General features: G+C 33.7%; 1 protein-coding gene across 2 annotated transcripts; it reads right to left on the bottom strand.

Annotated features, from left to right (window-relative positions):
* Window positions 1-9,310: 9,310 nt before the first annotated feature.
* LOC148199579 (receptor-like protein EIX2) lies at window positions 9,311-15,695 on the bottom strand. Of its 2 annotated transcripts, XM_088113600.1 has the most exons (3): window positions 15,361-15,695; window positions 11,586-15,203; window positions 9,311-9,639 (listed from the first exon to the last, which is right to left on the bottom strand). In XM_088113600.1, exon 2 carries the CDS (start codon window positions 14,946-14,948, stop codon window positions 11,589-11,591), a length of 3,360 nt encoding a protein of 1,119 aa, XP_087969726.1. In that variant the 5' UTR covers window positions 14,949-15,203; window positions 15,361-15,695; the 3' UTR covers window positions 9,311-9,639; window positions 11,586-11,588. The 2 variants fall into 2 exon arrangements, with proteins under 2 accessions (XP_087969726.1, XP_087969725.1); XM_088113599.1 differs by having other exon boundaries at window positions 11,586-15,695.
* Between the last annotated feature and the right edge of the window lie 392 nt (window positions 15,696-16,087).

A 16,087-nucleotide genomic window follows, 5' to 3' on the forward strand; every position in this document is an offset into this window, starting at 1 on the left:
AGTTACCTTCTTCTCCTTCTTGCTCTGCCTTCTCTCTACCCTTACACACATTGTAACCATTGGATTTTCAACTAGGTGGTGTTCTTTCGCTCACGGAGTTGAGAGCTTCCCTTCCATCCGATTAGTTTCCGCTTTGGACGGGTAAGTCAGTTTCTCCATTCTTCTTGAACCTAGGGCATGCAACTTTACTATTGCATGCAACTGATAGTGCTCCTTTTTTATTTTCTGCCTATTCTAGCTCTAAGAGCTGTGTTTGTCTCCACTTTAGTGGATTTGTAGGGTTATACTGTGTGCTAGCGGTGTAAGGCACTGTTGGGGTTGCTACTGTTCTGAGTAGTGTTGCGCTTATAGCCACAAGGTAAGGGGAGCTCGGATATGTTTTCTTTAATTTGGTTGCATGAATAGTATGTTGAGTCTTCTACTGTTGTGCTATTGATATTATGTTTTGAATCAGAAAGACTTAGTTGTCTGTGGTGGGTTGAATGATTGTGAAATTGGATTTTATGTATGTAAATTGTTTTGGGATGTATTTAATTTCTGAAATGTCTATGTTGAAGTGTTTGGGCTGAGAGACATGCTGTAACAGTGAAGGGATAGAATAATTAGCATTCTCTGAGGATTTTGGATCAATGGAGAGGAAGTGAGGTAGTGATGTTGGGAAGTAGGGGTTCTGGGCATAGCTGGGCTGTTGGGACATCTTAGGCAAGTCAATTGTGACTTGTTGAGATCATAAAACTGGTTTAGAATAGGCTACATATAGTAGAATTAGAATTGAGTCCCTAAGTTGAGAAAACTAGTGTTCTAAGAAGGAGTTCGGGTCTTAATCACTTAATAATCACTGTAGAAATGAGTAAAATCAATTAGATAAGTTTAATTAGGTTTATATCAACCAGTAGAGACTTTAGAAGTTGGCCAAGAGGCCTAGAAATGGTAAGTGTTGGTGTGAGTGTGTGATTATGCAAAATTCGAGTTTTGCAGATGATGTAGAGTCGCTATGCGAGCTGTCTCGCATAGCGAGACCCTGTAGAGGGTGCTCACTGTCTGAGTAATTCGCTGTGCGAGCTGGTGCACTGTGCGAATTACCAGAGTGTGCTACTCTCTAGTTGTGGACTTGCCTGGCGAGTCCTGTCGCTATGCGACTAGTGGTGGTCTAGGACCACTGCCCATTTAATTCGAAGGGCGAGTGAGGCGCATAGCGAGAGCTTTAGGGGGGTTGGTCTCTGTTTGGACTTTCGCATAGCGACCTGGGTGCGCTATGCGAGAGACCCAAAGTCTGATGCTTATTCAGACTTAATTCGCAAGGCGACCTGGGTGGGTGCGCTATGCGAATTGTGCTAGTCCCGCCATGCGAGGGTGGTGCGCTGTGCGACAAGTGTTGGGTCTGGTTCTTTAAGTACATCTTATGCTACGTTTGATTAGGGTGTCCTTTGGTTGATTGGTGAAGTATTTCCTTGCATCTATAGTACTGTATTGTGATATTCAAACAAGTATGTGGATGGTAGCAAAAAGTGTATGGGTATAAGTGGTGGTAAGATGATACAAGTTGTAAACCAAGTTCCATCGGTGTAGGATCTCTTGGTCAAATTCTTAGTGTTTAGAATGAAAGTAAGAGCTCAGTCTTGGGGGTCATCCTGAAACTTCAATGGCCTTTCTTCTCATGTAGAGAGGATTGAACCATGTGGTGAGGAGTAGCAAGAGGTCTTAGTCTTGGGGGCTTCCAATATGCCTCAAGGCCCGGAACAGGCTAACCTCGTGAGTGTGGTAGGGTGGGGGAGCCCAAGTTTCATAAGCCACCACGAGTGCAAGACTCGTCATAGCTCGACTATCATTCTAAAGTCCAGACGAGTCAAGTCTAGAACGTAACATGTTAGGATGTGTGTTACCCTGCTTGATTCAATTTAATTCTTGCATGCTCATCTTGTCATATTGTATGCTTTTTATATGATTAGATCACCTTGCTTGTTTTTGTTCGTGTTGTTTGTGTATGTTTCTTCTTGCGATGATCATCCACTTGGATGGGAGCATATGTCAAAGAGGAACCCTTGGAGCAAGCCTTGGAGGAAGAGAATGCTGAATCCTAGTATCATTAGGATATTTGTACTTTGAATTATGCGTTTTAAAACTGTATTTGTAGAACCTATGTTATTCTGGAAGACTTTAGTACCTCATGTTTGAATTCCTAGCTTTCTAAGGTGACTGTAACTCTCTATACTTTGTCATATGATTCCAACTGCTTTCTATTATTATAATTAAATGACGTCTTTATTATATATGCATGACGTATATTTTAAGGATGTCATATTGAGAAGAGATTTAAATATGTTCAAATGTTATGTAGATAATGAATATTTTATAAACTATTTGAAAATAAAATGAAAAGAAAAACATGTATATATGTAATTTTTTGAATGAATTATAAACAATTTAATATTGTCGTTTTTTTTATTAGTGTTTTATGCAAACTCTTGTATAGGTAAATTTTTTCCTGTACCCGTTGTAATATACAGACATATGAGCTTTGATATATAGACTTATTACTTTGTGCGTTGTATTTATTGTATTTGTTTATTAATTATAGTTTTAAAATGTGTTTACTAACTATTAATACTTTGGAATAAAAAAGTAACATTGAAGTAAGTGTAGTTGCACATTGGTTAAATCAAACAATTAAGTTTTTGTACATAATTTGTATTTTGCACTAACAATAATTACATTTATGCACTTAATCTCAAAACTAAAGGTTGTTGTGGAGATCCCAAAACAATTAGTCATATATATTTTGAATTTTTAAAAAATTCTTGTGGTTTTTCAATTTATATATCTATTTCTTTTATGGTTTAAAATCATAATACTTGCTCACAATTCCAGTTTGGTACAATTGGAACTCAAATACAAAACCTTATTTCATAAATTCAAGATCAAAGAGTTAAGTTTGCGAAAAATCATAGTCTTCATTGTAAGTTGTAGAAACTACTATTCTTGTAAAACACTTGATCGTCATTTCTAATGTGTGAGATAATTATTCTGCTAGAGTTACACATAACTCATAGTTCTGGAAGTTCTGGAAGTGCTAATTCTGTTGAATTGTAATCGCAGAAAGAACAGAGGAATGATTCTTCCTTTTTGAATCATATTCTATCACATTTTATCAAATAGTGTACTCTGCTGATATGCCACAAGTAATTCACTTGAAAGTTATAACTAACATTTGAGAGTGTCCTCTTTAGTTGTTATTAGGTTCGGCTAACCCAAGTTCTTTTTAAATATTTTAAAAAGAATCTGAAATATTTTAAAATGAATTATCAAGAAATTTAATAATTAATAGATTATTTGCCAAGTGACAAAAGAAATTCATGTCGTGCTATGAATTCTTCAACTTACAATCGAATTTCAATGTAATTCATACCATCTTACTCTGATTAAGTTTAAGGCAAAAATTTTCTAAAGTAAATTAACGTAAAACTAGTTAATACATGAACCCTCTTAATCACATGCAAGAGATGAAGGTAGAAAAGAACAAAAACACATAATGTATTAGTTTTCCATAATCAAAGAACATGACTCAATAATTATGTCATTTCTAATGTTTTGAAGATTCATCAAATTATTGTATGAATAACTTCACAGGAAAGGCTTAAGATATAAACAAAGTATTTAGAAAAAAAAGAAGATCACAATCACAATAGGCTTCCTGAACATCCATTACAAAATAAAAATGGAGGAGAAAGAAACATTTAAAGAAAATAAATATTTAGAAATCTTCCTCCAGAGTGCCTCTTTCCTCAGTTTTTTTATGTCCTTTGAGTATCATACCTTCACAATCATTCTAATCTTCAACAACAATTCCATTTTTTCACATACACTCCTATAATCCAGAATTCCTCTGCCAAAAATTAAGCAAATAATATTAATTTCCCCATAAATAGAAACAACAAAAAGATAACGTAAAAAAACAAAAGTTCAAAGAAAATTCATGTTAAAATGCAAAGAATATAAAACTCCAATAATTTAAGTCACTAATATTTAAATTCTTTCAATTTATTTTATACTTTTAAAAAAAATAATCACTTGTCATAAAATAATTATCTTATATGACTATCAAAGCAAATAAAAAAGGTGTTTGTACAAGCCAAATTAAGGCTACAAATGTTCAAATTGATATTGGAGATCTTTACTTGAATTACAACTTAGTATTTACTATAAAAAATGTATTTATAGAAATAATTATATCTATCATCCATCAAACTAATATTGCAATGGTTAAACATACAAAAGAAAAACCAACTAATTATGAGAATGTCACAACAATTTTGAGACAAGATTGAAAGAGATAAAAATAAAGAGACTGAAAATATGTCTTATGCTAACGATTTTTTATTATTTTATTCTATCCATACACATTAGTTATTATCTTTAAGTAATATTCTTATTTTCAATTACATCGTTAATCTTTCAATTTTTTTATCTAATAAAAAATCGATTTAACCATAATATTTTTGTAATTGTTATTATATGGAAATGTGAATCATTTATGACAAGAAAATCATTAATCAAATTTAAAAATCAAAATAATTAATTATGTAGATTTCAATTAGAAATTATTTGTATGTAAAATAGACCTTTTTATAAATAAAAAAATTATAACTAATTTGTTAATTAGACTTTAAATTGATCATTGTCATTAGCTATCAATGATAATAATTTTTTAGTTTAAAAAATAGTATTTAAATTACTCATTATGACTAATTATTATTTGTTTCTAAAATTGATTATTATTTAATGATTTTCTCATAATAATGTTACAACGATAAATAATAAATAGTGAATGACAAATTAAAATGTGATGTTATTTTTTTTAACTAAATAATATATTGATAACATGTAACCATAACTATGATGTATTAACATACAAAAATATTTGTATTTATGAACATTTATGTTTATACAAAGTTTGGCTTTAAATGTGCCTATTTAAATTTGAAATACATTCGGATTTTTATTTGGTCTCCAGTAAAAAAAACTTTTGTTTCCAAAATCTTTTAACATATTTTCTTTGTATGTTACGCTGTTTTTTAAATGTTTATGGATTTTTTCCGCGAAATATTAAATTTTTTTTCTTTACGCTCCTAAAATATTGTTTTCTTTGTCATATGTTTTGTATTAAATGGTGATATGTTGAATTAGAAAAATCACCTAGCCATCATGAAATACAGAATAAGAAAAATAAAGGATAAGGAAAAACAATATGGATGAATAAACTTGGAGAGAAAAAACATGTTTAAATATAAAATCTTTAGTTATTTGTTTTAATTTTTGAGATTCCATTTACAAAATTATTTCTATATTGAAAAAAGTATACGAATATTGAAATTTACCGTAAAAATGATCAATATTGATCTTAATATCACAGGGAAAGTAATTCCTATTATAAGGAATATGAAAATTATTTATTTAAAATAATATTAATAATAATAATACAAAAAATCAAATTTTAAACACAAGGTAAAAATAATGTTACCTGCAACTTTGTGTTGTACCAGATCTTGAAAACTTTCATTCTTGTCATGACATAAAGTGTCTCCTAAATTATTTAAGAACTTGAAATATGCATGACGCCAAGAATGTACTATTAAGATTGACACTAGTGTAGTAAGAGCAAATGATACTGGTTACTTTTGTTTATAGGTCCCGGTTTTACAACCGAGGCGTATACAAATGAGATAAAAAATGATATGTTTTATGCCTTCGTTGCGGGTCGAATAAAAAAGAATAGGATTATGCCTCGGTTTTCAGGTAACCGAGGCAGTAACGTATTTTTTTTTTCAGCCGTCCTCAGCCATACTCAATCGTTCTCAACCGTCCAGCCATTTAGGGGTTCACAGCAAGAACAACAACATATCAGAAATACACAACACAAAAGTTTCATTGCACAGTATACAACATCAACAAAAGACATCATCAACAAAAGAGAAGTTTCGCGGAGGCCGTCGAGAGTGAAGATCGTTTCGCGTGCCCCAAATCGTGACGGTACCGGAGGCGGAGGCGACCCAGTCGCTGTTGGGGGAGAAACACGAGATGGTGGCCGAGGCGGAGGCGACCCAGTCGCTGTTGGGGGAGAAACGCTCGATGGTGGCCGAGGCGGAGGCGACCCACTCGCCGTTGGGGGAGAAACGCCGATGGTGGCCGAGGCGGAGGAGACGAACTCGCGAGACCAAAATGGATTTTCTGATTTAGTGCTTCGCGATCTGGAGCAGTGTCGGAGGCGGAGGCAGAGGCAGCAGTGTCAGAGGCAGAGGCAGCAATGACGGAGGTGGCGCGGCGAGCCGTGGAAGTGGTGGAGGAACCCGCGACGCAGAGGTCGCGATCTGGAGCGGTGGATGAAACCCTATTTCCGGCAGAGACAACAGTGTCGGAGGCAGAGGCAGTAGCGACGGAGGTGGCGCGGCGAGTCGTTGAAGAGGTGGAGGAACCCGCGACGCAGAGGAAGAATGTAGAGCAGGAGGAAGGAGAAGCTGAGGAAGGAGAAGCCGTGAGTGTTGATTTGACGCAAAGACGCTAATTACAGAGTGGCAGCGAAAATAAGCTTTTTGCTTTGGCACCGTTTAAAAGGCCAACCCGAGGTATAAAGTGCTGGAAAACATTTACGGTTTCGGTTCCTGACGAACCGATGCCTTTAAGTCTGGCGTAGCAGGTAAAGTTGCAGGTGTAGCTATAGGCCTTGGGTCTTAGATTAATCGGTGCAATATCGTTGTTCTGCCTCGGGTCTTAGCTTAACCGAGGCATATATGTTAGCTTTATTTACGGTTCTGCCACCGCGCTTTTATACGCTTCGGGTTTAATTAAACCGAAGCGTATATAGCGCTTTTAAAGCCCCTTTTTTTACTAGTGTGAGCCAAACACTCCCCAAAAGCTTATAGCAAATCCAATTGTCATACTTATATAATATTCACGATTGAAAATCAAATTGTCATCCTCTTGAAATTTAATAATTGGTCCTTGTCTTGCCACTCCATCAATGCACAATTCCTTTAACGGTGGTCCACAAAGGCTTTTGGGTTTTGATGCAATGAGCATTGCAGAGTTTGTCATCATCACTCTGAGATGCCAATAGGAACCCAATCCCAACGTAGTTGTAACCAAGCTCTCAAAGAATCGAGAACAATTTGGGGAAGAAGGGAGGCTCCTGCAAGGCCAAACCAGAACAGAGAGAAGAAAAGATGAAGGTTGATGCCTCCCCTTCTTCTGAAGCCAGGACAAAGAAGAGAGAAGAAAGAAGTTGGAGTTTGAAGCCTCGCATAAACGCCACCGCTGTAGGATGCCCTCGCTGCGACCTCGCCACCACCTCGACGTGCCTCGCCGCGCTCGCCGCCAACGTTGAGTCTGTCGCAGTGAAGAAAAAGTGCAGAAGCTTCAAGCTTCTGGATTTCGCAGAGAAAAATGTGGAAGAGAGACAGAGAGACAAACTGCTATTCGGTTAAAGGGACCACCGACACGGTTGGGAGAGGAAGCCCCGCCACTGCCCGCAAACCTTCATCCACCGCTGCCGCCGCCCTTAAAGCCCTCTTCCGCCCACCCACCCTCCCAGAGCTACGCCGCACAAAGTCCTTTCTGGCCTCCAAAAATGAACCTTTCTCTACCTCCTTCGAACCCCAGGTAAATCCTTCACTGCCAAAAACAGATCTCCAACCTCCTCTGCCGCGAATTTGCCACCGTAGCCGTTGGGTTTGGCGATGATAGTAGACAGGCCGCCATTCGTGATGACGGAGCTTCGTGAAGATGACCATGGAAGATGAAAAAGGGAAAATATGCTTCGAAGAGAACCCTAGTAGAGGTGAGAAATATGCTTCGAAGGGTTTACACGAATAAAGATGTGGGAGGAAAGTCTTGAGAGATAACTCATATTGACCTATATGCCTCGGTTAGAAGGCAAACCGAAACATAAATGTCCAATGACATCGGTTCATAGGGATTTGTTGTAGAGGGTTTTATGGTTCGGTTTTGTAAATAACCGAAGCAGTAGAGTGCATAGACTTCGATTCCCACTTAACCGAGGTGTATAAGTTCGTTTTAATTAAAAAAAATGTCACTGCTTTTAATATGCTTCGATTTTGTAAAAACCGAAGCGTATTCAAAACGTTAAAAGACTGTTTTTTTTACTAGTATGGTGTTGGCCAAAGAGCATATGTACATTTATTATTGGATAGATCAGGATAAATGATGGAGCTCGTAAACTTGGTGGAAGAGATCCTTCAAATTGATTTGATGCTAGACTAAGATAATCATAATGATTCTCTAGTGACAAATTTGGAATCACACATTGTTGATTGTTACATGAAATATTGATATTTATCGTCTATTGCAATGCAAATTTAGTCCAAAATCATTTTGGAAGAGGAATTCGTTTTATTTCTCTAGCCATTTGGGAAATAGTGGACCTAGTTTGCAATGAATGCAATATTTGTCAATTGAAACGATGGATCCAAATTTTTTTTCTAGCAAAAATACCTGTGATTAAAATATTTTTGTTACAAACTATTTTTAACATGTGTAATTTTATCAGTTATAATCGTTAAAATTTCATTTTTAATGGGTTTTAACATATTAAAATGCTACATGAATTGTACATGACTTTATGAAATTAAGATTTGCAAAAATTAACTTTAATATCAAAATGAATTCCTAAAAGGTTTAATAATTGAAAGAGGTTATTTAAAAAATGATAAAATAAATTAAAGTTTTGCTTTTATATAAATTCTTCAACAAATAATGGAACTTTCACTCTAATGAAATTCAAACAAATAATAATTCAAAACAGTGAACTTTCTCATGAATTAAATTTACACCAGTTTACACTTTAAGGTAAAATTGTACTAAAATAAATAACATTAAATTAATTAACATATGAACCCTCTTAATTGCATGCAAGAGACAAGGTAGAAAGGAAAAAATATACATAACGACTGTTATTCTTACATAATCAAAGAACATTTAAGATGGTTTGTTCATCTGATCATGAGACGAACTGCTTGTTTAGTTTAGAGCTCTGATGGTCATGATTCTGTTTCTTATTTGTTTCTCTTCCTCTCTTTTTATATATTTGAATGTTGTTGCACTTTTAAACGTATCAATAATCAGATTATTCTTAACAAAAACATCACCTTTAAGCTGTTTTTCTTACTGGATAGCCAAAGAATATTGAATATGGTAATTGATGATATCAGCATCAAACTTCATGGCAGCAAATGAAGAAAAAGTTGAGGACGAGACGTTCATGCACGTAACAACATATAACAGGAACGAAGATGAGATAGAAAACAAACTTATCTCGACATATATTTCACTAACTCACGACATACAGAAAAGTTTCCTATATACAGGAAGCTGAAACAGAAGCTGATATAACAAAGTATTTAGAAAAAGGCAAAAGAACATCACAACAAGGAGTTCAACAATCAATACAAAATATAAAAAATAGAAAAAAGAAAGAAAATTTTAAAGAAAATAAACATATGGAAACCTTCCTCAATTATATATCTTTCAACAAATTCAATTGGCTTTTCATCTTCAGAACTAGCTCTTTTATCTCTTCTTGATGTCCTTTCCACATACACTACTTCACACCTATAACCCAGATTTCCTCTGCCAAAAATTAAACAAATAATATTAATTTGCCGAAAAATAGAAGCAATAGAAAAGATAAGAAAAAAAAAGAAGAAATCCAAAGAACACTCAAATATTAAAAGGCAAAGGAATAGAAAGCTCAAATAATTGAAGTGAATTGAATGCTACTTAAAATCTTTCGATTTATCAAATACTTTTAAAAAAAAGTCATTTGTCAAAAAATAATTATCTTATATGATTAGCAAAACAAATAAAAAATTATTTGCAAAAGACAAATAGAGATTAGAAATTATCAAGATTTAGATTCAAGATTTTTTGCTTGAATTACAACTCATTTACTATATAAAAAAAATCTATTCATAGAAATAATATCTATCATCCATGCCACAAATATTTCAATGTTAAAACATACAAAAAAAAGAAACAACTTATTATGAGAATGATACAATAATTTTGAGCCATGATCGAAAGAGGACAAAAATAAAGAGAGGCTGAAACTATGTTCTATACTAAGATCTTTATTTTATTGTATCCATAGACATTAATTTTTGTCTTGAAGAAATATTCTTATTTATAATTACTTCCTTAATCTTTCAAGAAGTTTCTTTTTGTCTAATAAAAAAATGATTTTACCATAGTATTTTTCTCTGAGAAAGTATGGACCATTTTATAAAGATAAAAAATAAACAGTGAATGACAAATTAAAATGTGATGTTTATACAAAGTTCGGCTTTAAATGTGCTTTATTATATTTGAAATACATTCTGATTTTTATTTGGTCTCTAATTAAATAGTTCCTAAATCTTTTTATATGTTTTCTTTTCTGTTACGTTATTTCTGAAATATTTACGGATTTCTTCCATCAAAATATTTTAAATTTTCTCTTTACGTTCATCAAAAGTGCTTTATTTTGTCATATCTTTTCTATTAAATGGTGATATGTCAAATTAGCAAAGTCACTAACAGCAATCAAGATATACAAAATACGAAAAACAATGGATAAGGAAAAAAATAATATTATGGATGAATACACATAGAGAAGAAAAAACATGTTTAAATTTAAAATCTTTTAGTTCCTTTTCTTATTTTGAGATTTAATTTACGATAATTATATGTTTGATAATTATTTTTATATTAAAAAAAGAAAACAAAAATGAAAATTTAACATGACAATGTCTTCAACATTAATCTTTATATCATAGGAAACGTAATTCCTATTATAAGATATGTATGTTCAATAACGTTTTGAAAAGAAAAACTAAGGTTTGTGAAAAGTATTAATTAAAATAAGGGTTAAATGTGTTTCTTTTTTTCTTTAAACTTCATCCGAAATTAGAATTCATCATTGTCTAAAATTATAATACATTTGAACTTTAAACTTGAAAAATGAATTATTATAATTTTTTTAATCGCATTTCACATGTCAAAAAATTTTAAAGCAGTTGTATTATGAGGATTATAATGTTGGGGACCAAAATGTATCCATTCATTTATTTTTAATGTTGAGGACCAAAATGTATCCATGATTGAAGTAAGGAGAAATTCCAATTTTGTGTTCAAATTTAAAAATTAAAAACTTATTTAATCCTTAAAACAATAAAAAAAAGAAAAAAACGAAGGAATGTTAAATATCGTTTTGGTTCCTAAACTATATAAAAAAATGCGTTTACTTCTTAAACTAAATTATAAAATATGTTATCCTTATATTTTGGGAAATTCCCGTAATACATATTTCTAACAAACTACAGGTGAAGATAGGTGAAGGTTAGAACTTCATTTGTCAATGAGAAACATTCCACCTCGTTTCTTAATGAGGATGTTTTATAATTTAGTTTAAGAATGAAACAATTTTTTATAATAGCTTGAAATGAAAAATATATTTAACCTCGATAATAATAAAAAAAAGTAGTAGTAGTAAAGCAAAGAAAAATCAAGTTTGTAAAACAAGACTGAAATAATATTACCTGTTATATTCTGATCCACCTCTTGAAAATTTTCAATGGTGCCACAATATGAAGAGTGTCTGATAACTTACTTAAGAACTTAAAATATGCATGACGCCAAGAACGTATTACTGAAATTGAACCAAATACTCCCCAAAAGCTTATAATAAATCCAATTGCCATACTTATATAATATTCACGATTGAAAATCAAATTGTCATTCTCTTGTAATTTAACAATTGGCTCTTTTCTTGGCACTCCATCAATGCACAATTTCTTTAATGGTGGTCCACAAAGATCAACATTATCTTCATATTTCGATGCATCAAAACTCTGTAATTGTGTGCCAATTGGAATTTTTCCAGATAAATAATTGTGTGACAAATCTAATGTAGTGAGTCGATCAATTTGAGCAAGACTTGAAGGAATTGAACCAACAAGTTGGTTTCTTGACAAATCAAGAAATTCAAGTGATGTTAACTTTCCAATATTTGATGGAATTTTCCCCGTCAAATTGTTTCTTGATAAATTCAGTGAAATCAAACCAAATAAGTCCTCCACTTCTTTTGGAATTTCTCCTGAAAATAGATTGTTTGAGAGATCAATGCTTTTCAAAAGTGATAATCCATTATTTGTGAACATTTGATCTGACCCTTTCCACATCAAAACTGCATTCAAATTGTATGAAATAATTTCGACGTAGGTGGTGTTGGCCAAATACCAATGATCTTCATAATCTCTCAAAGAAGTCACTTGAGTCATTGAGGAGAAGTTTTTTATACATTTAGGAATTTGACCAGATAGGTTGTTTAACGAGAGATCCAAGAGTTGAATGCTTTTTAGATAACAAATTTCCAATGGTAAGCTTCCATAGAAGTAATTGCTTCTTAAACTCAAAAATTGCAACTCTAGGAATTTCCCTCCAATCCATTTTGGGATAGATCCTGATAATCTATTTTCTGCCATATCTACCATTACTAGCTTTGTGCAATTCTTTAAGGAGGAAGGGATTTCACCTATTAAGTTATTGCTTCTCAATAACAAAACTTGAAGTTCAAGGAGTGATCCCATTGAAAAAGGAATATTTCTTGAAAATTTATTTTGACTCATGTTTAAATAAGCCAATGACTTGAAATGAGTCCAACAATTTGGAATTTGTCCTGAAAAGTTATTATTTGAAAGATCTAATTGGTATAAAGTTCCAGCTACACCGCCAGAACATAAAAACCAAAGAGAATCTGTAAAGTTATTATTGGATAGATCAAGATAAATCGAGTCTCGTAAAAATAGTGGAACAGATCCTTCAAATTGATTTGATGCAAGACTAAGAGAATCAAAACGATTCTCTAGTGACAAATTTGGAATCACACCCTGTATATTGTTACATGAAATATTGATATTTATCCTCTCTTGCAATGCAAATTTAGCCCAAAACCATTTTGGAAGAGTGTCTGATATTCCATTATTTGAAATGTCAAGGCTTCTAAGTTCATTTTGTTTCTCTAGCCATTTGGGAAATAATGGACCTAGTTTGCAAGATCTTAATGCAATATTAGTCAATTGAAAAGATGGATCCAAATTTTGACTAAATTTTACCGTCAACAAGTTATCTGATAACACCAGTGTCCTTAACTTTGAAATATTAGAAAAATGAGAGTCAGTAATCACACCTTTCAAAGAGTTTGACATCACATGGAGAACTTCAAGTTCTGTTGGAAATCGGAGATCTTCAGAAATTGTCCCATTCAGCTTGTTATTATCAAGGTACAACCTTTTTAATGATGAGAACATGGAGAGGGTGTTGGGCAAAGTTCCGCTAATTTGATTCATGCTCAGATCTAAACGTTGCAATGAGTATCTAGCATATTGGCACAGGTGATGTATCATTGCTGGAAGATTTTCACTCAAACTATTATTGGATAGGTCCAATATACGCAAAACACTAGCATTGTAAATCAATTTTGGAACTCCATCCTTTAATTGATTTCCTGATAGATCCAACATTTCCAGCTTCAAAAATATTGAGAAATCAGGTACTGGGCCATTGAATTTATTTTCATTGAGATATAGTTCGCGCAATGAGTATCTAGAATAGTCAGACAAATGATTAAATATGATTGTCAGATCTTCACTCAACTTATTGTCAGACAAATCCAACGACTGCAAACTACATGTGCTCCCAAACGATTTTGGAACACCACCTTCTAATAAGTTAGACCCAATTGACAACTGCTCCATTTGAGATGGCAATCTGATGCCTTCAGGTATCTTCCCACTCAATTTATTGTTAGAAAGATCCAATGTTTTTAAAGATGAGAATCCTGAAAGGTCAGTTATGGAGCCTGTGATTTCATTATATGTCAAACTCAACTCTTGTAGTGAATATCTAACACAACCACTGGATAAATTATGAAGAATTGACGAAAGGTCTTCGGTCATATTGTTTCTAGACATGTATAAAGAACGAAGGGTGCATGTATTCATGAATGATTTCATATCCTCGCCCTTGAACATATTATGGGAGACGTCAAGGTGCTCAAGCCAATTCATGGTCAAGCCAAAAGGATTTGAGGTAGAACCCTTCAAGAGGTTACCTCGAAGCTCAAGCTCAACAAGGTTGGAAGTGGTGTTTGACAGCCACTGGAATATCGTTGATTGCGTGAAGGAGTTGTGAGAAAGATCAAGAATAGAAAGGGAAGTAGAAAAATTGAAGTTGGAAGGGTTGAATGAAAGGAGAAAATGATCGGAAAGACCACAATTAATTAAACTCAGTTCTCTTATTTTTGGTAGCTTGGAAATCATTCGAAGAGGACCAGGAGAACTGTTAAGGTTAAATATAAAATCCAAGGAAAGATGGGTTAAAGAAATAAGATTAGATAGCCACTGATCACCACTGAGAACAGTGAGACCTCCAAGATAAAGCTCATGCAGATTTGAAAGGTTTCCAAATTGGGATGGTATGTATCCTTCAAAAGAGTTGAGACTGAGATCAAGATACTGTAACTGGAAGAGATTTCCAAGCTGAGATGGCACACTTCCTTCAAAAAAATTGTCTTCAAGATCAAGATACCGCAACTGGGAGAGATTTCCAAGCCGAGATGGTAAACTTCCTTCTAAAAGATTGCCTCTGAGATCAAGATACTGCAATCGAGGAAGATTTCCAAGTTGCGGAGGGATTGAACCCTTCAAATAATAATTGAAAGCAAGATTCAAGTATTTCAAACGAGAAAGAGAACCTAACTGGCTTGGAATTTTTCCACCAAAAAGAGATGAAGACAGATCAAGGTATCTCAAGTTTCTTAGAGAACCAAGAAAGTCTGGAATTTGAGTACCTCGAAAAGCATTGGAACTGAGGTTCAAATACTTCAATTGTGACAACTTCATCAAGGACTTGTGAATTTTTCCGCTGATATAACGTTGAGAGACTTCATAATTTCCACCAGAAAAATATTCATAATGAACTTCTCCATGAAGGTCGAGGCTTACAATATGGGCGGTGAGGTTGTTGCAGCGAATCCCCTCCCATTGGCAGCAGTGGGGAGTGGTCCAAGAGGAGAGAATGCCGCTGTGATCGACAATGGCAGCCTTGAATTGAAGGAGTGCTTCCCTCTCCTTTGTAATGCATTGTCCATGAGCAACCTGTAACACCACACTCACCACAAACATAAACATCATCACTTTGAGAATATTCATGGTCATGAAATAGAAAGTGAAGAGTATAGAATTAGATTAATATGTGTTGTGAATTTAGCACTCCTAATACCCACATTTATACTCACACCAACTCCTTCATTACCTATTCTTCTCACTCTTCTGCACTGCTTTCCCATCCTTCATTCTGAGTCGTTGGTCGAGGCATTTTTTAATCACTATAACTTAACTTATCTGATGCATAGAATACACTGTAAATTACGTAGCATCTACTACGAAATTGCTACCAAATGAAATGCTGTTGCTTTTGTAGTATGAGACAAATTTGGTAGTTGTGGAATAAATCAATCATCCGACCATTTTTTAGGACAATAATTTCATTTTAATGTCAATTGACTTCGATGACTTGTGAATTTCATTTTAAATTTTCACAATGTTATATGAAGAAATAAACTATCAAATTCATCCTTATGAAAGAGTTCGATGTTGTAAGGCAAAAGTCAATAGCTTTTTTCTTCTTTCTCGCGTCCTCCTTTTTCACCGAGAACTTTTCATAACTTTCCCGTCTAATGAATCATTGATTTTGGAGTCTTTTGCCTAGAGCAGGTCTTCTACCTATGGACCTTCTGTATAGGAAAAAATGAAGAGGTGTCATCAAGAAGATTGAAGATTTTTAGGTTTGTAAAAAATGAAGAAATGGTGCTTGAAAATTTTGAGGATTTCTTACATTGGGAAAATAAGAGGAAGTACAGGAAATTAAATTATTTTTAAGTTACCGACAGTTTTATTACAAATTGCCAAAATAATTGAAAACAAATAAATGTACTTAATACTAACAGAGGTTTTCAATAAAATCACTGAAAAATATTTGG

This window comes from Vigna umbellata, chromosome 4 (genome assembly GCF_029865625.1).
Source record: "Vigna umbellata cultivar VRB3 chromosome 4, Vumbellata_1.0, whole genome shotgun sequence".
NCBI lineage: Eukaryota > Viridiplantae > Streptophyta > Magnoliopsida > Fabales > Fabaceae > Vigna > Vigna umbellata.